Source organism: Sitophilus oryzae, unplaced genomic scaffold (genome assembly GCF_002938485.1).
Source record: "Sitophilus oryzae breed Bouriz unplaced genomic scaffold, Soryzae_2.0 scaffold_969_pilon_pilon, whole genome shotgun sequence".
In the NCBI taxonomy this organism is placed as follows: domain Eukaryota; kingdom Metazoa; phylum Arthropoda; class Insecta; order Coleoptera; family Curculionidae; genus Sitophilus; species Sitophilus oryzae.
Window position 1 is genome coordinate 241,727 of NW_022147604.1, and position 18,310 is coordinate 260,036.

At 33.9% G+C, this 18,310-nt stretch overlaps 1 protein-coding gene across 1 annotated transcript in view; it reads left to right on the forward strand.

Moving 5' to 3' along the window:
- Positions 1-17,714, forward strand: part of LOC115891156 (protein mesh-like) — a 65,447-nt gene extending 47,733 nt beyond the window's left edge. Inside the window, 6 exon segments of the mRNA XM_030911556.1 lie at positions 2,274-2,523; positions 2,606-2,784; positions 5,568-5,777; positions 10,611-10,873; positions 12,065-12,248; positions 16,483-17,714. Of these exon segments, the coding sequence (XP_030767416.1) occupies positions 2,274-2,523; positions 2,606-2,784; positions 5,568-5,777; positions 10,611-10,873; positions 12,065-12,248; positions 16,483-17,096 (1,700 nt within the window). The 3' untranslated portion in view covers positions 17,097-17,714.
- The last annotated feature ends 596 nt before the right edge of the window (positions 17,715-18,310 follow it).

The window sequence follows — 18,310 nt, forward strand, 5'->3', positions numbered from 1 at the left end:
AAACAGCATATTTTCTGACAACGCTTTGAAGATATAGCATCAAAAGAACCTTTTTCTGCACTAGAGGTTGCGAATGAAATGTATTCGAATATCATTTTATTTGTCACTTGTACATAAATTTCAAAATAAATCCCTGCCCTTTAGAAGTCATGGATTCACACGAAATTACTTCAAAAATCGGTCGAACATTTTAATGGATAAATAGATATGTAGTAGGTATAATATGTGTTATACAAATCGTTTTTTATATAGTTTTATAACATTTACATTTTTTTTTCGATTTATTAAACGTATTTAAATGTTACAATAGCAAGTGTAACATTTTATTTAACGAATAGATATAGGGTATATCTGTTATAGAAATATTTTGTATATTTTTCTACGACACATTTTTATAACTTTTACAGTTATTTTTCGATTTATTGTAAAGTTTTAAAAAAGTTGATTTTTTGATTTAAATCACATGTTTAAAATTTAAAAAATCACTTGATTTAAATCATGATTTAAATCATTTTATTTAAATCATGCCAACCCTGTAAAAAAGTGTCGATAAATTTATCAGGGACGTGCATATGGGTTATAACTGGAATATTTAAAAAAAAACATGTGCGCCACTGACTTTTTTCTTTTGATATCAAAATTGTGCCGTTTAATACCAATTAAAAGTTATCTCTTGATATTTTGTCTAATTCAGCCTACTTGATGAGATAAACGCAATTTTATTAATCACAATTAATAAAATCAAAAAAAAAATTAATAAATTATGTATTTTTCTTAATTTATTATTAAATATTGATACAATTATTTATTATTACTATTAGTCCAACCTACAGCAATTTCAAATGACAAAATAATGGTATTTAAGATAATTACAAAAAACCTAATTTAAAAAAAAAATAACATCCTGTAACTCTAAAACTATGCACTTCCATACCCATAATATTTATAGGCACTTTTTTTCATATTTTTTGATGAGGAATCAATGAGTACTTATTTAAAACTTCGCGAGTTAATGATATTAATAAATTTTAAAGGTTAATAGCAACCTTGGATCAAAACAAATTAATAAAACTGCTTTTATCTTATCAAGGAGGCAGAAACCGACAAAATATCAAGAGACAACTTTTAATCGGCATTAAATTGCTTTCGCTAAGAAGCGAAAAAAGTCAGTGGCGTACATGCTTTTTTAGAAAAATATTCCAGTGATAACCCATATGGACGTCTCTGGTGAATATGTCTACACTTTTTTAGCTTTAAAATATGTCGCCTTTATAGTAACTTTTACCCTCAGAATTTCATTCGAAACGGTAAAAGTACTTGGAAGAAAATTAAAATAAATCGAAAAAATAATAAGACTTTAACATCCTGTAGCTACGAAACAAAGCAGTATCGGACCTATACAGATATGAAAAATAAATTTTATTTTTCAATGAGGAATCTCCCCACGAGGGATGGCACATGTTTTTGAAACAACCTGTATAATCCGCTATTCTTAATTTGGATGTTCAGCCAACAAGATGCTCTTTTAGTGTTCTTTAATTGTAGAGGACAATGATTGCTTTTTCTCTAACTTTTCACACTTTAACGGAATATGATACACACATTCTATTTTTAATATCAGCTTTTTCAAGTTTTTTGCATTCTCTGGAATGACGTAATTAGTCTGCATGGGGTTATAATAAGTATTGACGGGAGTACTCGATTATTGAAATAACCGACATCGCTCGATTATGAACGAGCGATGCAAGTGACGAGTTACGAGCGACGAACGAGCGATCCTAGATTGAAATAAATTGAAATCCGATTTTAATGTGACATACTCGATACAAAGCCGAGCGAATTTTATACATACATTGCAGGTAGCAAATTTATACGACATTATCCGTTGCGTTACAAAATGTTTCGACCTACACCGACAAGACCTCAAAGTAAACTGAATATGAACTGAATCAAGCGATTACTCGTCGCTCGTCGCTTGCTACTTGCCATTCATCACCGAACAAATATTATTATGTTCTCTGCGCACGCAACTTACTGCTTGGCGTTACGAGTTGCAAGTACAAGCGACAAGCGACGGGCGAAAAACCGTATTTTTAATACGAGCGAAATTTTGCTCGAGCGATCGCTCGATTATTGAAATCCCTTGAAAGTCGAGTACTCGATTATTGAAATTAATCCGTTTTGCCATCACTAATAATAAGTTTAAGTACCTAACTCTAAAAAATATTAGGACTGATAAATTGGCTAAAGGAATAATTTTCCTCTTTAACAAGGCGTTGCTGGTGTTTATGGTGATCCCCACATTGTAACCTTCGACGATTTGGAGTACACGTTTAATGGAAAAGGAGAATTTGTTTTGATAAAGTCCAACGCCAGACTAGATAACATTGAAGTTCAGGGCCGATTTGAACAGATGGATCCTAACCTATATGGTGAAGTTAGAGCGACTCAACTGACATCTGTAGTAGCAAGAGGCAATTCTTCTACTGTGGTAGAAGTTAGGAGAAGACCAGAATACGCAAGGTAGTTATCGAATTATATATTTTTTTCATAATCTTTTTACTTTTATTTAATATCAATGCAATTTATTTATGTATTTTTATAGATGGAGATACAGACTAGATGTTATAACAGATGGAAAAAGGGTTTACTTTGACAGACCGTCCTTAAAATTCCAACATTTTCCTGGTGTGACTGTTTATACCCCGACCTACATTTTGAATCAGTCTGAAGTAATTATGATGTTTGACAATGGTGTTGGAGTAGAAGTTTTAGATAATCAAGGTACTATTTTATACAATCTCTTTCAAATGCGGCTCTCACCATTGTGATATTTACTTATACATCATGTTTTATTTTTTTTGCTGTTGACAGCCTGTAGTGTAAGTTAAGCTTGATTTTCATGCATGCGTTATCCGACGATACGATGACACGATATTAATTTTATTGGTTGAATTTAAAGACTTCGATTGGTTAGGAACGGTTAACCAATCGACGCTTTTAAATTCAACCAGTAAAATTAATATCGTATCATCGTTTCGTCGGACAACGCATGCATCAAAATGTTCGTTATCCGTTGATACGATGGTCGGACGGCGCTCTGATTGGTCATAGCGTTTTCGCGCCACGTTACATCCGTAATTTTTTTACTTCAGCCCGTTTTCGGAGAAAGATCGTACGGTAACGGACGTTTTGACACTTTTTGACAAATTTAATCCAACCTTAATAAAAATACTAGCTTTTTCCCGCGACTACGTTCGCGTTACACCTCGAAGCGTTCATGCCTTGATTTAAATGATTGTTTACCGATAGATAGAGTTAGTAGATACATAGAGCTAGCGTTACAACTTGTAATGCACTATTTAAATTATGATTTTAGCAGTTTTAGAGCTATTCGTATTTCACATGAAAGTTTGTAATTTTCAATTTTCTTGGTATTATACAGGGCGAGTCTTGAACAAGTGCAAATATTTTCAGGGCTGTTAGATTTTGATAAAAAAACACATTTTCTTTTTACCGTTTTTCAATCAACTCCAAAGTAATCCAGTTATTTTACTTTAAACATTTCCAAAAAAATATTTTCTGCTTAAATTTTGAGAACCACTGGATCTTTTTGGGTTTTTCTGTCTGATAAATTTTATCTACTATCTATGTTGCCGTATTATCAAGAAATTATGGATTTTAACTAAAAAATGAAAAAAAAAAACCCTTAATTTTTTCAAAAAATTCCAATTTTTAAAAAAAAATTGTGAAAAAAATCGTGTTGCTGGGGTGATATTCGTGTTTCTGGGGTCAAAATATACTGTCTGTCCAACGACAAGATCCTTGACAGTGATAGATGTGTCTGTCATTTTCATTTCAAAGTAGTTTATTTTATTTTACAAAGAAATAAGTTGGTACAACTGGAACGCATAGCAGGAAATTCATATATTCAAAACTTGACTGATAAGTGATTACTTCAAAATATTGTGAAAAAAAACTGTATAAAACTGAAAAAATGTAATAGAGTTATTTTATTTTAAAAAAATAGTATGTGTTAATACAAAACGAACAAGAACAAAACACCACATACCAAAAAAATATAATAAAGAACTATTTCTTACTTTCAAGCTTCAAGAAACTTCCCGCATTTATTATTAAATTTATAAATATAACTTATATACAAATACAAATTTGTAATATTCCACAGGAATAAATAAAACGACATAAATAAAACAAACTAATTTATTAATAATAACACTTTCCAAATTTTATCCCTTAAAGGTTGATAAATTAACTTTAATCTTAATTTTTTTTAAACCAGTACCTTTTGATATTACTTTTCTGAAGTTAAAATCCATTATTTACCTAACGTGTGATGTCGATATTTTACAGCTACTGCTACTCCAGTTTTTAGTATATGTTTAGTACGATCCTTTGAACCATATACAAGATGCACTTATCTACAACGAGATGGTATACAAACTTTATTGATGGTAACTTTATTGGTGTATAAGACTTTCTGCCTGGGCAGCGAGTATTAACTATAAACTGTGCTCTGGGTCTACAGTTAATTTTCCCTCGATTTTTCCTCCACTTGACTTCAAAAGAAACAAAACACACGTAATAACACGAATCAAAATGCATCATCTTCCAAAACACAGATATTTGACATAAGTTGACACAAAATTATAACCTATAATTTGGCAAGACTTTGACATTAAGTTAAACTTCAAACTTCCCAATTACTACCGGATAATAATTACTTAGTAAGCCTCAAAAATCTAAAGGCGTGTTTATACGCATCGGCGTCCGTTTGTCGTTCATCGTTCCGTCAAACCAATAAAATTGAAATAAAATCTGTCATTTTTGAAATAAACTAATACAACTGGTTAAAAACAACGAGACGATGCACAGGTATGACGGATTTATATTTAAACCCATCCATAGTTAACTTAAAAAATATTAGAAACCTTTTTTAGTAAAATAAATAGATTGGTATGAGACCTCATCTGCTTTTCTTCTGTCATCGTCTGTCGAAATTTTACCTGAGAAAAAAACAGAGTATATTCATAGAATCACCCACCAAAGTTAGATACACTATTTTTTGACACCCTGTATTGCTACTACAGGCTGTCAACACACCGTTTTTCTTGACATTTTGTACTCTTACACATATTTTAATGCCAAAGAGAACGGCGATATTGTAAAATTCCTTAAGAGTCCTGAAAGGGTAATTTCCATTAAGGTGGAGAGTACTTCTTTAATAAATGAAAATAAAACTAGGACTTTTTTATGTAAAAAAGGTGTTCTTCGTTTAGTTCAAAACAGTGAATGGTTTTCAAGATATTTGCGTTAAAGGGTTCTGATGCATCGATTTTCGGTCTTAGACACATTATTTTTTGACACCCTGTATAAAAGTAAGCAAATTGGTGCCACTCAAATGGGACCTTTTTAACAAAATATCTACTGTAAATCCTTAACAATTTGTTTCATTTTGAGTAGAGTTAGTGAACGCCACAAATCTCTATATTTGTTTTCGTTTGGAATACTTTGCACTTTGATAACTTTTTTTTTGTTTTCTGTAGGTTATATGACAGCCAGAGTATATCTGCCATGGTCATTCATTAACAAAACCGCCGGTCTACTTGGAAATTGGAGTTTTAACAAAGAAGACGATTTTACTTTACCCGATGGCTCTAGAGTAAGCGTAGTTTCAAATATCAACGACATGCAGAGAGTATACACCGATTTTGGGTCAAAATGGATGGTAGATGATGTATTAGATTCACAGAAAGGTAACTACATGCTTTTGTATTTTCCGTAAAATTTTTTGATATTCAATAAACCTGAAAGTAGCTTTAAAATTCGGAAAAATAAAACTATGAACAAAATAATTTATTTCAAACTGTACAGGGTCCGGCAATAGTGCGTCGGGCATCTGTAGCTCCTGGAATAAAAAACTTGGAAATTTTGTTGCAAACGTGCAAACCTAAAGTATGTTCTAGGCTATATTTCAGTAAAATATTTTAACTTCTATAGGTGGCTCAAAAAGTGTGAGTGGATCGAGATGATTTTTTTAAAATGAAACACCCTGTATATTATTGTATTTTTGGCTTCCTTTCAGAGCACTTTACATTACAAAAAATATATATTTTCAGCCTTTCTTAAGAAAATATGTATTAAAAATACAAGAACTGTCCTGAAATCAAAACCATGTTACGTATTTACTTTAGATAGTCTCTGTATTTAATTTGCTGGTCGTAATTCATACAGGATGTTCAAAATTCTACGCCAAACTTTCTAAAATATAAAATAAATTTTCTTCGTTTTTTTTTAAATGACACACCCTCTATACTATTTTTTCAGTAAATGGAGAATTAAAAAATGAACATTTTTTTTATTTAGATTATTTCAAAAATTTTAACTAGTTCGCAGATATTCGCAGTTTTATATTTCATATGGCATTTTTCACAGTAACTTTTTATTAGTGATGGGCAAAACTGTTATTTTTAGATAACAGTTGAAACTGTTATAGTTATTTATAAAAAAACAGCTTAAAATAACAGCTTAAAAATAACAGGTTTCTTTATTTTATTGCTAAATATCTGAAAGAGTATGAGGCGGTCACCTACAGGCGTATTAACGCAGTTGCAAGTTGCAACAATGACGTGCTCGGTGGTAGTATTTTCAGGGTGTCATAACATTTCTAAATATCGATTGTTATCTAAAATATTTTTCTAAAAACGGTGGTTGTTTACAAATAAGCGCTGTTTACAAATTGCGATATAAAAAAGCCAAAATGCCGCCACTCGTATATACCTATACATTCCGATCTATCTACGTCCTGTCCCTCGATCCGCGTAGATCCTGAATTGCGTAGCAGTGTACAGGGTGCATCTCACTCGACGGGCGAGATGCTCTTAGTTATGATTTTACCATTTGCTGTCAAAACATAGCAGTTTAAGAAAATGTGTAGTATATTCTTCATCAGTAAACTAACTACACACTAGAGTTCGAATTAAGTTTACACTTAAACTAGCGTGTACCCGCGACTTCGTTCGCGTCGAATTATTAATTTGTAATGGCGAAGATAAAGCAAAGCAAAAATTTCCATTAACATACAAACTGGATAAAATTTTCTCACATTTGCCAAAAATAAGCTTTAAACGTCGAGCAGTTTAAGCAGAATCGTGGTTAATCAATTACTCAACTTTTTGGAACACCCTGTATGATTTTTTAAAAAATTTCAAAATATGTAAAAAAACAAAATAAATTATGCGTGTCCAAGTGTTTTCCCGACTAACCGTTTTTTAAATAACAAATATTGTAATATTTGAGGGGCGTTTTCTCCCTCTTGGAACTTGAGATTCCAGAAACCCCTCCTTATCGAACCTCTACACCCCAAAAAGCCAAAATTCAGCTTTAAACGTCAAGCAGTTTAAGCAGAATCATGATTACTCAATGGTCATATTTTATGAAACACCCTGTATATATTTTTTAAAAATCTTAAAATATGTAAAACAACAAAATAAAATATACGTGTTTAAGAGTTTTTTCGAAAAACTCACCAGTTTTGAAATAAAAAATATTCTAATATTTGAGGGTGGTTTCACCCCCTTAGAATTTGAGTTTCGAAAAATCCCTTCTTATCGAACCTCTACACCCTAAAGTCAATCCGTTTTCCAAAAATCCTCTTTTTAGGTCAAACTCTTTAAGCAGGATCGTGATTAATCTATGACCAGGTTTTTCAAAACACCCTGTATACATTTTTAAAAAATCTTAAAATATTATTCTGAAAATTTTTCAGAATAAATAAATACCTAAATATTGAAACTTAATAACCAAGTACTGAACCATACAGCGCCATAATATCTCGACCTCCGCCCGTCATGCCTGTAACAGGTTAAAAAACAACGTAGCTAAAACAACTGATGCGTTATTCTCCAACCCGTTGCGAGCCTCCATCGACAATCGACCGATGCAGCAGCGTTACTTTCCCACTCTTGTTATCTCGACCGCCAAGCGTTATGCCCGCAACTGTTTCAAAAAAGCTGCTTCTTTTATATCCCATTATTTTTAAGCTGTTGTAAGCCCAACACGCCGCGCCGCGCCGTCGGGCATACCCACTCCGTTGTCCGTTGTATCTCGCCGCCTGTATCGATGGTTGTCGAAATAACATGTTTTCCATTCATACTAGTTGTGTTTTGGAATTGCTTCGAGCAGCATCGAATTTCGTGGCGGTGCAGAGCGCCGACTTCGTTTCACGAACAGTCGATCTCTTCGTGTCGTTATTTTATATCTGTTATTTTTTAAAAGTAGTAGCGGTTGCGTTATGTTATTTCTAAATAATTGTTATAAAATAACAGATAGTTAAATAACAACCCATCTCTACTTTTTATCAAAGCCACCCAATTATTTTTCTCTCGTATTTGACCGTTGAAAGAGCCATATGAAATAATACTTCGTGTATCTGCGAAACCATTAAAATTTTTAAAATACTTTGTTCGTTTTTTAATTTTCCATCTAAGAAAAAAATAATATACAGGGTGTTTCTTAAAAAAAACAAAGAAAAATTATTTTATATTTTAGAAAGTTTGGCGTAGAATTTTTAAACACCTTGTATGATTTGAGATTACTACATTTATAGCAAAGTAAGTATAGACCATGTAAAGTAAATATCTAATATAGTTTTGAGTTCAGCACCGGTTCTTGTACTTGTAATAATTGATACAATAAACAAAATTGAAAATTCAGTTTTCTTTCGAATATATTCGGAAGTATTCGGAATTTTTCAAAATGCAATACGGCATTTTATTGAGCATCGCAACTTTGCCTCCATTTATCCGATCCTGTATCTCTTACGGTTTCCGAAATCCCAATGATGAGCGTCGAATTCGAGCCACCCTGTACAGGGTGGTCGAAATTAGTCTGTTTTAACAGAGAAACCATATTTCTTGACTAGATAGAGCAAAACCGACATAGATGTCATGGGCTCAATTTCTGAGATACGTTTAATGGTGTAAACCGCCTGTTGATATTTTCACTGCCAAAAGAGATACGGTGTCTTTTTGAATTTTTTACCATTTTGAAAATTGCCCATAACTTTTTTATTTCGCGGAATAATAAAATTCAGTAAAAACGTTCTTAAGGCACTATTTTAAGCACAATCCAGTGGCGTAGTCAGTTTTTTTCTATGCTTGCTCTTTTTGTCAGAAATAATAAAAAATATAATTTTTTAAATGGAAATCGTAGTTGGCTATGAACTTAAAAAAATACTGGCGTTTAACCCTTTCCAATGATATAATTTTATGTGTATCTATTTCTAAGAATGAGAGAAATATTAGGGTTATTATCTTTATATCGAAGCGGGCTTTGATTTTGAGTTGACCTATTTGCCCAATTATTTTTTATCACAATTTAATATTCTTTGTTATTATTTATCTGCATAATTAAAGACTTTTCAAAAGGTAAATTAACATTCTATTATTATTAGTAATAGTAATTATTAGTATTAGTAATTACAACTGAAATCGATACAATAAACAAAGAACAAACCTAAAAAACGTATTTCTTGAGTGACGAGTATAGTTCTCTCTCTTAAAAAATCAAAGATGTTCAAATTGAGCATCTCCTTGTTGAATACACAATAAACATCTTTTGCGCACAGAGTTACAACGATTTATTAGGCGAACTTGTTTAATAAGTCAAAAGCTTGCCTAGTAGCCTTCTGCAATTCCTTCTGTCGTCCCAATGGTTCTTCCCTTATATATAAGGTATTTTAATTTCCCCCATAAAAATGTCGAAAGAAGTTAAATCACAGGACCTAGTAGGCCAAGATATGGGCCCCTTATTCCAACCCAATTCTCTCTAAATTCTCCATTTAATAGTTCAGTTGTAACCCTGGCGTTTTAATTGTAATTGGTAATACTAATACAGAATGTTGATTTACCTTTTGAAAATTGTTTAATTATGCAGATAAATAATGATATAGAATATTAAATTGTGATAAAAAATAATAATTAGGCAACTAGGTCAACACAAATCAAGGCCCGCTTCAATACAAAGGTAAAAAACCTAATATTTCTCCCATTCTTAGAAATAAATACACATAACTTTATATCGTTGGAAAGGGTTAAACGCCAGCATTTTTTTAAGTTCATAGCCAAGTATGATGTCCATTTAAAAAATTATATTTTTTATTATTTCTGACAAAAAGAGCATGTATAGAAAAACACTGACTACGCCACTGGATTGTGCTTAACAAAGTACGTTAAGAACGTTTTTACAGAATTTTATTATTCCGCGAAATACAAAAGTTATGGGCAATTTTCTAAATGGTAAAAAATTCAAAAGGACGCCGTATCTCAGTTGGCAGTGAAAATATCAACAGGCGGTTTACGCCATTAAACGTGTCTCAGAAATCGAGCCTATGACATCTATGTCGGTTTTGCTCTATCTAGGCAGGAAATAGGTTTTCTCTGTCAAAACAGACCAATTTCGACCACCCTGTACATGCAAAATATAAAAGACGCATCATCGGTAAACATCTTACTCATGCTGTAAAAGTCTTTGGTAAAAGTGGATTTACCGGATTTACGAGGTAAATAAATATTTGTATTTTATTATAGGCAGAGCACTATTCCTTCGAGAAAATGGCTTGACTTCCTCAAACTACAACAATCGTTCCTTCGTGCCAGTGTTTGTTATGACTCCAGAAGAAATTATACCGGCAAACAGATCCGAACAAATTACGCGAACCTACGACGTGTGCAGCACAAAAATGTACGAATGTTACTACGATTACGCAATGACTCTGAACAGAGACCTGGCCCACTACACCCAAAACTACAAGGCTACGATATATCAGCTTAAGGAGGTTTCTAGAACCAAGGTAATTTTATTTATTACTCTTTATGTCCTACTAGCGTGTACCCGCGACTTGATCGTTTTTTAAATAAAAATATTGTAATATTTGAGGGGTGCAATTTCCTGTCCACAATGTACCGTTTGTGTCCAGGAAGGGTTCATAGATGTCGATTTTCGAAAGAAATCAGAACATGTATATTATTTCGTATATTTTTCATTTTATTGATTTTATGGAAAGCACTGTTCATTAAAATGTTGTATCCTATGTTATAGGGCTTGTTTCTCTGTACAATTTCCTGTCTCACAATGTACCGTTTTGTGTCCAGGAAGGGGTCATATTTTATATATGTCGATTTTCGAAAGAAATCGGTACATTTATTTTATTTCGTATATTTTTTCATTTATTGATTTTATGGAAAGCACTGTTCATTAAAATGTTGTATCCTATGTTATAGGGCTTGTTTCTCTCTACAATTTCCTGTCTCACAATGTACCGTTTGTGTCCAGGAAGGGTTCATAGCTTCATAGATGTCGATTTTAGAAAGAAATCAGAACATGTATATTATTTCGTATATTTTTCATTTTATTGATTTTATGGAAAGCACTGTTCATTAAAATGTTGTATCCTATGTTATAGGGCTTGTTTCTCTCTACAATTTCCTGTCTCACAATGTACCGTTTGTGTCCAGGAAGGGTTCATATTTTCATAGATGTCGATTTTCGAAAGAAATTGGTACATTTATTTTATTTCGTATATTTTTCATTTTATTGATTTTATGGAAAGCACTGTTCATTAAAATGTTGTATCCTATGTTATAGGGCTTGTTTCTCTCTATAATTTCCTGTCTCACAATGAATCGTTTGTGTCCAGGATAGGTTCATATTTTCATAGATGTCGATTTTCGAAAGAAATTGGTACATTTACTTTATTTCGTATATTTTTCATTTTATTGATTTTATGGAAAGCACTGTTCATTAAAATGTTGTATCCTATGTTATAGGGCTTATTTCTCTCTATAATTTCCTGTCTCACAATGTACCGTTTGTGTCCAGGAAGGGTTCATATTTTCATAGTTGTCGATTTTCGAAAGTATTTTATTTCGTATATTTTTCATTTTATTGATTTTGTGGAAAGCACTCTACAATTTCCTACACTCTACATGTTTTTAGTAGTTTAATTAAGAATGTCATTGGAAACGACTATTTTTTTTATCAGGTGGTGTCTTGTGGCATCTTAGAGACGCCTAGGTTCGGAAGAAAGAGCACATTCTTGTTTGTTCCCGGCACCAAAGTGACCTACGAGTGTAACCAAGACTTCGTTCTTGTGGGCGATCCAAGGAGAACGTGTTTAGCTACAGGCCAATGGGACACGCCCGAATATGGTTACACTTACTGTCTACGTGAGTATTCTCATGAATATATACTATACTTTAATATTAATTAATCTATTTTATTAAAAAGTTTGTAAATGTAAAAATGTATAAAAAGTGTTTAAGAAACATACATAGTGTTTAAACAGCATACAAATGTCAGCTTCTGTCTTTAGAGAAGAAATAGGTATATCTTGTCATAATATACCGGGTGCGTCTCAAAAGTGGCTCACCCTTATAACTTTTTTATTTTTTTAGTTAAAAACCAAACCAAAAACGAAATTTGGTATGTTAGTATATGACATAAATTTGAGTTGATTGACGTATTCAATTGTTTCGGTCACTTCCGGTTTCACCGGAAATGACTACAACTTTTGATTTTTAAATGGTACCCCGGTATTTTTTTACTTTGTTCGATAGCAAATGTCACTCTGAATAGAATGACACATCATATATCAACTTTTGACATTTTCGCATATGGTTTATTTGAAATTATAACTTGCGGTTCGTAACGAAAATTTGAGTTGAAATACCAAGTGTGTGATATCAAATTATTCGTAAAAAAATGCTTTTTCCAAACATGAGCCACCCTCGTTCCATTTGAAAAAATTGAGTTATGATTAGAAATACGAGTTGAGAATTTTCCAACTGGCCAGGACAAGACACTAAAAACATAAGACGATCAAATCTTTTTTCCAAGGCTCCTTGGTGAAGAATTAGTGCTTTTTAACATAGCAATGGCACTCTAGATTGAAATTTAAAATTCAATTTTGTTTTAAGCAAAAATGTCAAAAGTTGACATATGATATGTCATTTTATTCAGAATGTCATTTTTTATCGAATAAAGTAAATAAATACCGAGGGTGCCATTTAAAAATCAAAAGTTGTAGCCATTTCCGGCGAAACAGGAAGTGACGGAAAACAATTTAATACGTCAATCAATCTTAATTTATGTCATATACTAACATACCAAATCTCGTTTTTTATCTGAAAAATAAAAAAGTTATAGGGGTGAGCCACTTTTGAGACGCACCCGGTATAGTATACATCAAATTTGAGTTGGAAGCTTTGGAGTTAAAACAGAAAAATTATAAAATTAAATCTTTGGAGAAGAAAATATATTTTTAATATTCTGGATGCGCCTTTTGCTAACTGTTATTTGGAATCATCAGCATCAACAGATGATTACAATTATCGACGTCAATGTTCAGAATGATAAAAATTGTTTAATTGGATTAATTGTGTAATACCATACATAATTATAATGTCATATTGTCTGATTACTTGCTCACGTAATATATACAAAATTACTCTACGTAAGTACATCATTCTAATACATATAATCTGACGTTTTTGAGTGAAATAACTGAGTTCCGCAGACGTCATCGTTATCTATATAGTTTGATTGAAGAGTTTGATTTGAATCTCTGACGATACTATAACTACGTCTTTTTTTATAACATACATTACCAATTTATGATAATTTATGATAAAAATATAAATACAATTTATGATAAAAATAATGATATTACATGAGGTAATTTTTACTTCATGTTACTCTGAAGAAATATTGGGATGCCCAATCTTGGTTTTTGAAAAGATTAAAAAAAAATCATTTTTGGCTTACATTTGTAAAACCACTCACTAGGGAGCATGTTGCTCCCAACACATGCTTCTCAATAGGTTTGTCAACAAAAATCACCCAGCCACACACTCAAGAAACATGTTGCAAAACTTCAGGTGACAAAACGCGAAATTTTGAGGTTAACTATTAACTAGTAGTCTACAACTTCTGCTGCGAACCACACACCTAGGCAACATGCTCAGCTCACGTTGTGGCTTTTTGGTTTTGTCCTGGGAGCCTGCAACTTAGCAACATGTTGACGGACCATCACATACACTTGGAAACTTGTTGACGGCGACTGCGTTCGCCAACATGTTGCGCAACATGCTCCCTAGTGAGTGGCCTGCTTTAAGCATAATAAGCAGACCACTACATGAGTATGTCGGGAAACATGTTGGGGCTAATGGAGTTGTCGCCAACAAGTTTCCTAGTGCAGGATGCTGTTGGTCAACATGTTGCTAAGCTACATAATGGTATGTTAAGCATGTTGACAAGCATATTCCCTAGTAAGCGGCCTGCTTTAATGGCTACCTTTAGAGTTTTCTTACATAATCTTGTTTCAGTGTCCATGTTTCATAGGTCTTGGTCCAATCTATCGACATACCAAATTTCATTTAAATCGGACGATTTTTTGATTTGATTCTTTGATGATGGGGTTTCATAGGGCACGAAACGTCTTCAAAATATCATGAAAAGATGGGGCTTTTTGAGTTCCATCAACGTTCTGAGTTTCAGCCTTCTAGTTCACATAGGGTCCGAGTTACGACGCTCCACTTACTTTACTTTTTCGTATCCGGACCATATAGGTACATAATGTACAATTATAATTTAAAATTCTTTAGCCCAGTACCGGGCGACGTCTAGAGCATTTTCATCGGCGTTCCATAAATTTTCAAGGGTACATGTATGAGCGCATCTTATGCATGACAGCAGATGCTCCATATTTTGGATTTTGCCGCATTCACATTTTGTGTCTTCGTCCGTGATAAGTCCCCATTTCGCTTTGTTGGTTTTAACAGCTATTCCTGTTCTGATGTGGTTTAGGGACTTCTACGTGACCCAATCAAGATGTTGGTCTGCAGAATCTTCTTCTTTAAGAGGATAATCAAGCGGTGGATCTTCTTGAACAGTTTTTAAAAAGTTTTTCCGAGATCGGAGTCTGCTTGATCCTTGGAACTCGCCAAAAAGTGGATGGCGCTCGTCGAACATCTGTTTAAACTTTTCAGTGCGCTCAGCCGCTTTGCGGCGCTGTGAGGGAGCTGCAAATTCGGAAGCTCTGTAAAGTTGGGATAAGTTTGTTGCTTTCATACACCCTGTTGTTATTCGGCACGTTTCATTTAAAGCAATATTAACTTGACCTATTTCATACAGGACAGGCATATTCTCCCGTGGAAAAACATAAAGTCCGTGCAGTTGTTTTTAAGACAGATGGATTTGCGCCCCACTTGCTTCCAGTTAGCCTTCGTAAAATGTTATTTCTAGCGCTGACTTTCTGGCGAGTTTTCTGACAGTGATACCTATATGTTAAGGTCCTGTCTAGTATCACTCCGAGATACTTCGGCTTTTCTGTATGCTCCAGTAAGCTACCTCTCCACAAGATATTAAGTTTTGTTGCAGCGCCTCTATTGGCGTAGGTGGAAAGCGGAAACCTGCGTCTTGGTTGGGTTTGATTTGGTCTGGTCGTAGTAACTAGCCATTGTGTTAAGTGCACCTTCCAGTTTTTGTTCGACGCTGTGAAAGCTGGTATCTTGTACAGCTATTGCCAGGTCGTCAGCATAGTAGATTTTGTGGCTGTCGGTGCATCCTTGAAACAATTTCAAAACCCACATTTTTGTTGCTGGGCGGAATTTATTAATCTGCTCGGTACACAAATCGTCTACGCCTGCTGCCTTCCCGTTTTTCATATTATTTAAAGCGTAATTGAGTTCTTTTAAAATGTAGGGATTCTCCAGGATGTTAATCTTGTTTGTTCGATCTCTCCCTAATCTTGGTATTCTAGTTTTTTTTTCGGGCTTTCCATTCTTCAGCAGCTGGTGGGCAATCTGGTTAGGTTTGATGTTACCGATTTGTCTCCTTTCAATTGGATCGCCATCAAGTTTTTTTTAGGAAATTCCATGCGATCTTACTACTGTGAGTCATATCAATTTGCTCTATCTTGTCTATCCATCTTTGCTGTCTGGAATTACTCAGTTCTTGCATTAACATTGAGCCACATTCTAGCGTGTCTACACTAAAAGGATCCTTCTCAAAGAGTTTTTTGTACCTGGACGACGCTCCAAAGACTCATTAAATCGGACGATTTTTTTGCCATTGATGATGGGGTTTTCTACTGCACGAAACGTCGTCTAAATATCATGAAATTACGAGTTTCAGACCCCTAGCTCACAAAGAGCCCGAGTTACGACCCTCCAAGATCGATATCATTGTTGTGACGCTTGGCGACCTTCGCGTAACGCTAGCTCGTGTGTCGCGGCCTTGAATTTTTACTCACATCACGCGTAAAGAAGTTTCGCTTCAGAAAGGTCAGATTAAAAAACGTACGTCAAAGCATTAATAAAAAATGTTAATAATAAAACGGATAGATTTAAGTAACGCGTTTAATAGCATTCCACATCCATTAAACCAATTTCTTTCTATTAGGTCAACAAGAATATTCTCAACGCAACGCAGCCATAACCTCAGGAATAATTTTTGCAGTACTCATACCCTTAGTCTTAGTCATAGTGTTTATCGCCTTTAAGGTATATCAAAAGTACATGAATTCGGACGATAGTTCCTGGCAATACGCCCAGAAACCCGCGCTGGCAGCAAGAAGCTTCAGTCCCACCGAGTCCAACAAGAGTCCACTGAGTGACACTTCGACAAGTAGCGTATTTAAACCGCGCATAATGTACGATAAGAGCTATCGCACTCACGAGCCCCTTGTTGGACTCCCTGAAACCGAGTTTGAGTCGAAACAGGTCGATCCTAACGATGTGGGTTACGAAATCGACAGGAAGTCGCTGAGTAGTCCGAATATTCCTGTCAGTCCTACTCCCAGTTCGGTTTCATACACCATGCCGTACCAACAAAAGCCCGATATAGTAAATTATGGTAGCAAACCAAAGTTAGATTACGGTTCTGATGATTATGCCCAACCTTATAAACCCACCAGTAGTTCCTCTGATCCAGCAAGTCCTACTACTGGAAAATTGTCACCCATCACTTATAGAGACAGGGTTGCTAGTAGAAGCAGTGTAATTACTGATGTTTAAAACATTTTTTTTTCCTGAACTTTTGATATATCTTTAAAGCTTGATTACAAACGAATAAAGAAAAGATAACAGCATGTAGTAATTATATTAAAAATGCTTGTTTAACAGAGTTCTCGTGTTATAAAATTTTTAAGGGTCAGAGAATTTTTTAGATAGTACAAGGTGTCTAATTTTTATGGAGTGTTACAGGATTTCTAGTTTATGGGTAGATGTACATACAGAGATCCTCTTTGCACTTTACTGTGCTACATTTTTATGAACCTTAAAGGTACGCGCACAATGACTTTTTTTCTTGTCGCGCACACTGAGCCGAACCGAACGCGCCGCATTAAGGAGGGCGCGCACTGAATGGGTATCGGCGCGAGCGAGCGGAGCGGCACGTAATCTTCAGTTTACGTTGAAATAGATGTAAGCCCGCGCACTGCATTAGATCGGTGCGCTTCGAGCTATCGGCGCCATTCGAGCTATCGGCGCCATTTGAGCTATCGGCGCCATCAGGCGAAATCAGAGAATGCATGGGAGGGGGACGAATAGTTTACGCCGAGCGACTGTTTTTAGTGGAGCGGTTTTACATTAAACATTTCCGATGAATTATTAATCGAAAGTGTGCGAGACCATAAAAAATTCTTACAAGCACGTAACCCATATTGTTTAATACACTTATTCTATTCTAATAGTTGAAATAAAATATTTGTACATATATCTACCGTATGATAAAAAACGGCGTCAAGTTGGATGGGAAATGACGATTGATGACATTTCCCATATAAATTTACATATAAAATAACACCGACCTTCATTTCATGGCCATCGCTGATGCCGTTTCTTTTCGATCATACGGTACTATAAAATAAAAACTATATATTTTTTTCTTTTTTTAATTTTCTTTGACTTTTTTATTATATTTTAAGGTTTTAAAATCTTGGTTTTAAGTCAGTAGTGAATAAAACGAAACTTGTTTAATGATTGACGTTTCGACAAATTTTAATTCGGTCTTCTTCAGAATGTATAATATACAATACAATTTTATCACTAACAATGTGTTTAATATCTATTTTTTTCTTACCACAAACGTAGAAAATTATTTATACGTATATTATAAATTCTGAAGAAGACCGAATTAAAATTGGTCAAAACGTCAATCATTAAACAAAATGTAAACACAAGTTTCGTTTTATTTACTACTGACTTAAAAAACAAAGATTTTAAAAACT